Genomic DNA, 5,982 nt, shown 5'->3' on the forward strand with positions numbered 1-5,982 from the left:
AGCAGCAAGGGATCTGTCGCTGGCCAAGCAGGTCCCTGGCTAAGGCACTGCTAGGGACAGCTCGCGGGTTTTCGGGGGTTAATTCTCGGCAACCCTCCCTCACCTGATGCCCCGTCGCCGCCCTGCGCCTGCGCAGTGACGCACCATAGAGCTGAGCACTCCTCCCAGATTCCTAGAGCTGACAGAGCGATGGCGGGTTCGCCGGGTGTGAGGCTTCACAGCGGTCCGGTGACCAAGTCGAGGTACGGGTGATGTCGGCTCGTGGATAGCAGAGGAATTCCGGATGATCTTGCCTAACGAGCGGCCTCACAGCGCCGCCAGGAAACTGTGCGTGGTTTCTCGAGTCCTTGGAGAGTGAAGGCCCCCGGGGTCGCTCCTGGACACGGAGAGCCGATTGGTTCACGGCCTAGTGTTGGGTTTGTCCCCAGTCAGCCCTTGCTGGCCTTGGGTTCAACCGAATGAACGCCAGAAACTCTGTGGGGCGGGTGGAGTCACCAAGCGTGGTGCATCCACACAAATCAGCCTACCGTACTGGGAAAGAGCCACCTGAATTTGTGAGTGTTGGAAAAAGCAAAAGGGGAAGAAAAAAGTGTCATTTTTGGATAGGAAGGGCAGCGAATAACATAGTGTTAACCACTAGAATTCATTGTAAAATTTCCCCCTCTGCGTTATCTTTACAGTTACACCTTTTTTGGGTAGCATTAACCCCTAATTTTGTTTGAACATCTCTAGACTTGGAATGGGGAATGTGTGTCTTAAGTGGGTTAATCCCTGGTTCATCGATGATGAGGAGGAAGCCTAATACATTCTGAGAGAAAAGCAACTGGAAGTCAAATGAGATTTTTTGTTTTCTCCTTCTATCTTGAGGATTTTTCTGGTGGTCTAGTCTCAGAGATTACATCTGTAGTCAGCACAATGATTCCCTTCCAAGCCCAGTGGTGCCCAGTTGCCTCCAGGTCCCAGACCTTTATGTGGACAAGAAAAGCTTACAGAGGAAATGGTAATTCTCCACTTGCACCCTGAGGTGTCCAGTTGCAGCCCATGGAGATCCAGTTCAATTATGAATCTCAGGAACACCACCTTCTGTCAGGTGAGAGGCAGGGTATTACGTCTTTCTTAGTGGCTTTGGCGGGGTGGGGAGGATGAGGGGGTGTCACCCTGTGCTAGTGTCTTCAAATGATCCCCCTTAACTCTGTTAGGCACTATTACCTCTTTAGTGTACCAAGCATAGTCACGTGACTTTATTTCAAAATCAGGCAATCAAATTCTCATGCAGCTCTCTCCACTTTTTAAAGACCCCAAAGTCATTCATTTTTCCCTGTATAAAGACCTCATTGCTAATCTGTCAGTTTTGATCATTTCTCTTATCTACTGTAGGGGCATAGTTAAAAGTTCTGGAGTCTGACAAACTAGATTCAAACAGTAGTTTTGTCACTTAGCTAGCTCCAGTAAGTTACTCATATATTTTACGATTCTGTTTCCTCACTTTTCAAGTGTATAGTAATTCATACCTTGAAGTTATTTTGAGATTTATATCTATGTATTACTCCAGAATAAAGAACCCCAAAATTTAGTGACCTGAAACATCAGACTTTTTAAATCACATTACTTCTTATGGTTCTGTAGGTCATCAACTTGAGCTGGGTTCACCTGGTCAATTTTTTTTTCTCTTGATCTTTTCTGGGGTCATTTATGCAGGCATCTCAGGGCTGACTCTTCTGGGGCCAGAGTCTAAGATGGTTTCAATCACATTGTCTCAATGTCAGACTGTTGGTGCTGGCTATGGCTTGAGTCCACATATCTTCAGCAGGTGACCCTGGACTTTTTTGCAGGACAGCTTGTTTCCAGTCAAAGAGAAGGCAAGCTCTCCAATACCTAGCACTTTTCATACCTATGTTTGTGTTTCATCTGTTAATGTCTCATTGATGAAAGCAGGTCATATGACCAGTTCTGAAGTCATTGTAGAAGGAAACTACACAGGGATATAGGTACTGGGAGATAGGATTCACTGGGGTACATTAATACTGTAACAGGCCAGGTGCAGTGGCTCACACCTGTAATCCCAACACTTTGGGAGGCCAAGGCAGGAGGAATACTTGAAGCCAGGAGTTCAGGACCAGCCTGAGCAACAAAGTGAGACCCCATTTCTACAAAAATTTAAAAAATTAGCCAAGCATAGTGGTGTATGTGTGCCTGTAGTCCCAGCTATTTGGGAGGCTGAGGTGGGAGGATTGCTCGAGCCCAGGAGTTCAGAGGCAGCAGTGACGTATGATTGCACCGCTGCACTCCAGCCTGGGCGACAGACTAAAATCCCGTCTCCAAAGAAACACCAAAAAAAAAAAAAAACTAAACAAGATCCTTAATGTAAAACTCTGAGCACAGACTTTGCTTACAGTAATTCTTTATAATTGGTAGCCACTATTATTTTAAGTAAGATAATTTTGATCTCAACTTTTTTCAGGTGTCCTGTAGGGTCTCATTTCCGCATCACGTTACTTCTTTTTGGTTTGTCCTCTTATTGCGCTGTTTTTCCTATGAGTCACCTTCCATTGTCCCTTTTTTCACTCTAGATCTTCTGCTTCTTTTCAGTCTTGGAGCGTCTTTATTTTATTTTACTTAGTTTTTCTCTCCTATATCTAGAGCTTGTCATTCCTTAATAATCTATTCCAAGACATCTAGCTCTTATCTTTCCTGAGAATCACTGGAGAATTGGACCTCTTCCTTGCAGTTTTACATAAATTGATATACTTAGTCCTTGTGTTTATGTCTCTTAGAATATGTATAAAATAACATTTTATTATAGAGAAATACAGTTATACTAAAGTCAATTTGTAAAGAATAGGAGAACACAAAACAAAATTTAAATAACCTTCAGCTCCACCCTCTAGAGATAGTCACTGCTAACATTAATATATCCTGAAAATCATTCATTTAATTCACCAAATATTTATTATTGATAAATGTTTACTAATAAGATCATACCTTATTAATTACTAGCCATATAATATCAGTTATTAAGGGTTTCCTCTGTGCCAATAACTGTTCTAAGTGCTGGCGATATAGCAGTGAGCCGAACACACAAAGCCTTTGCTGTCAAAGTGCTTACATGCTAGTGGAGGAAAGGAGAAAATAAATGAAGGCTCATTATATTATTAGATAATGATAATGGTTATGGAGAAATTAAACCAGGATATATCAGTCAGGATTCTAGCAGGAAGCAGATGGCTCATTCCAGTGCAGTAATTCGGAGTTTCATGAAGAGGATGGGGATGATTACAGAAGTCAGCAAGGGATGGAGAACAGCTATAGATCAGACAACACTGGGGAGCAGTTACTACCTGTAGGTCTTCAGGGACCAGGGGAGAGATTGATTACCAGACCCTGGAAAGTACAGCTGTAGGTTTTAGCCATCTGATAGGAGCTCTGGCCTTTGCTAAAAGGCTCAGCTACTGGCCCAGCAAGGAGAGAGCCAGGATGTAGAGTGACCAGTTCATCCCAGTTTGCCTGGAATTTAGCACTGAAAGCCGCAATAGCCCCTTCAGTTTTAGGCAAACCAGTACAGTCAGTCACTCTACTATTTTCCCACTTGTGCCCAAACCTACTTGCATACCAGAGGGCATGGAACCCCAGGTGGTACAATCTGTCAACATCAATCTCCTGGTACAGAGCAGGGTAGGGCACAGAGCAGGGTGGAGAGTAGATCTGCAGAGGTAAAAGGAAAATATTCATTATAATCCACCACTTTTATCCTGCAGTATCTACCCCAACATAGCAGAATAACAAAGTCCCTTAAGCTGCCATTTAAATTCAAGTTGACATAATTAAATCATATTCCCACCGGAAACCTGGAATTTAACTCCCACTAGTGCCCTTCATATAAAATGGTGAGGGAAAGGGGGAAAAGGCATAATTAACATAAAGCATGATGGCTACTGTTTTTGCTATTCACAAAGCCTAAATTGATAATCCTAATTATCTTCTTCCATTACTCATTTTATATCTCCCTTACTCTCTGCCAGCACCTCGGTGGCATAAATTTCTTTACCTAGTCAAGTAATATAAAGCTGCTTTCCTGGATGATCTGAGTCCTCAGTAATCCTGCTTCTTTCAGGCTGCTTCAGTGTACCATTGACTAGGCCTACTAGACATGAGAGGACTAAGACGCATCCCATTGAATCCTCTTGAGTTCCAGACATACTCTTTCTATAAATGCCCTTCCTGTGTTGCAGCAACCAGTTCCCCTTTGGTAATTGAGATCAGTCATCCTGGACAGTAAAGTGATCCCTTCTATGTTGGTTCAGCAGCATGAGGATCCCAGAATGACCAGGAGACAGTTTCATCTTTGAAATTAACAAAATCATGACTTTGTTTCATGGTGGAAACATTTCTCCTTTGAGCATGAGCATGAGAACTTCAAACTCACCATGCCCACAATTCGGGGGATAGAAAGCAAAAGTAATACAAGCAAATTATTAGGTCTCTAATAAGAGGAACCATTCTCACTCTTCCTCCACCCTTGGTTCCTGTACCTGTGTATGTATTCTGGCCATGGTGAAAAAAACAATATTTATTGTCCTTTGATTTAAGGCATATATTGCATCTATATGACAGCACCCCAGACTTACAGGGTGTTGTGTTGTTGACATAACTCAGCCTTTAGCAGATAATTCCACATACTTTTTGATTAATGGGCATATGGCAAGACCTATGAATTACATGTATGTGAACTCACTGCTATACTTTTTTTCCTGAAAAATGAGTTACTTGGAGGCAACAGTATCGAATACTGTGGTAATAAACATAACCTTAAGTCAATGTAAATTTATATCTGGACTATGTATTTAATACTTTGTAAACAAATCGCTGCCCTCTTTTTGATAGAAGTGGTTCAGTGTAGTGAATCTGCCCCATTTCTAGGGAATGGTACCTTTTTAGGGGCTTGGTTTCGGTCTTGGCTGTTAGCTGCTTGGGCACATAGAAGTTGTGATAGGCATATCAGCCTTAATGAGGGGAGGTCCATATTGTTGAGCCCATATATAGTTCTCATTCCCACTGCCATGACTACTTTATACATGAGCCTGTTGGATAAGCATTGGAAAAGAGACTGGTTGACAGTCATAAAGTAGATCATCATATCTGTCTGACGGAAAGGCTTCTCCACAGTGGATGCCCTTTGGTGAGGATTCACATGCGACACAAATATATTCACATTCATTGCCTATTCTAGGAATTCCATCCTCACTCATACTTTTCCCCTAGAATCTTTGCTTCCAGTCCTCCAATCTTGTTCTTTCTAGGTACCTCCATAATCAAATAACCCATTAGTCACTACCCATTAATCAATATAAACATATCTTAGGCTATGTTACCTTTCGTGAAAACTGGACAACTAGATACATACGTAAAATTCTGCCCACTGGGAGGATTTGCCTGCACCAGCGTGTTTGAGGCCACTTCTGAGTAGAGGTGTAAGTGAAAGCTGTTTACTTTTGGCTGGTGCCACTCCCCACCATCTGTAAACCAGTTCTATAATTTTTCCTTAGCTGTTAACTGGTAATAAGGAATTCCCATGAGACCATAAACACAAATTGAGGGGCAGAGGTAGTGAAGCAATAAGACCAGGTACTGTGGAATTCTAGTCACTTGCATATGGAATTTACTTTTCTTCTAGACTTCCTTTTGCAATGGAACGTTACTTTGTGTGTGATTTGGTGGAATAACAACCAGTACACAATGAGCAGTCTGTAATGTGTAGTCACTTGGTGCTCTGTGTTCAAATGTGAAATCTCTATCAGTACCCAGTAGTAAGCCAGGATCTGCTTTTCATATAGAAAATTGTTGCTGAGGCCGGGCGCGGTGGCTCAAGCCTGTAATCCCAGCACTTTGGGAGGCCGAGATGGGCGGATCACGAGGTCAGGAGATGGAGACCATCCTGGCGAACACAGTGAAACCCCGTCTCTACTAAAAAAAAATACAAAAAAC

General features: G+C 42.6%; 1 protein-coding gene across 1 annotated transcript in view; it reads left to right on the forward strand.

Moving 5' to 3' along the window:
- Positions 1-155: 155 nt before the first annotated feature.
- The window catches only part of LOC105535352 (zinc finger protein 271), a 20,102-nt gene continuing 14,275 nt past the window's right edge, over positions 156-5,982 (forward strand). Inside the window, exons 1-2 of the mRNA XM_011974418.1 lie at positions 156-242; positions 868-1,090. Coding sequence (XP_011829808.1) covers positions 1,042-1,090 — 49 coding nt within the window. The 5' untranslated portion in view covers positions 156-242; positions 868-1,041. The remainder of the gene's footprint in view (positions 243-867; positions 1,091-5,982) is intronic.

This window comes from Mandrillus leucophaeus, unplaced genomic scaffold, assembly GCF_000951045.1.
Source record: "Mandrillus leucophaeus isolate KB7577 unplaced genomic scaffold, Mleu.le_1.0 Scaffold145, whole genome shotgun sequence".
In the NCBI taxonomy this organism is placed as follows: Eukaryota; Metazoa; Chordata; class Mammalia; order Primates; family Cercopithecidae; genus Mandrillus; species Mandrillus leucophaeus.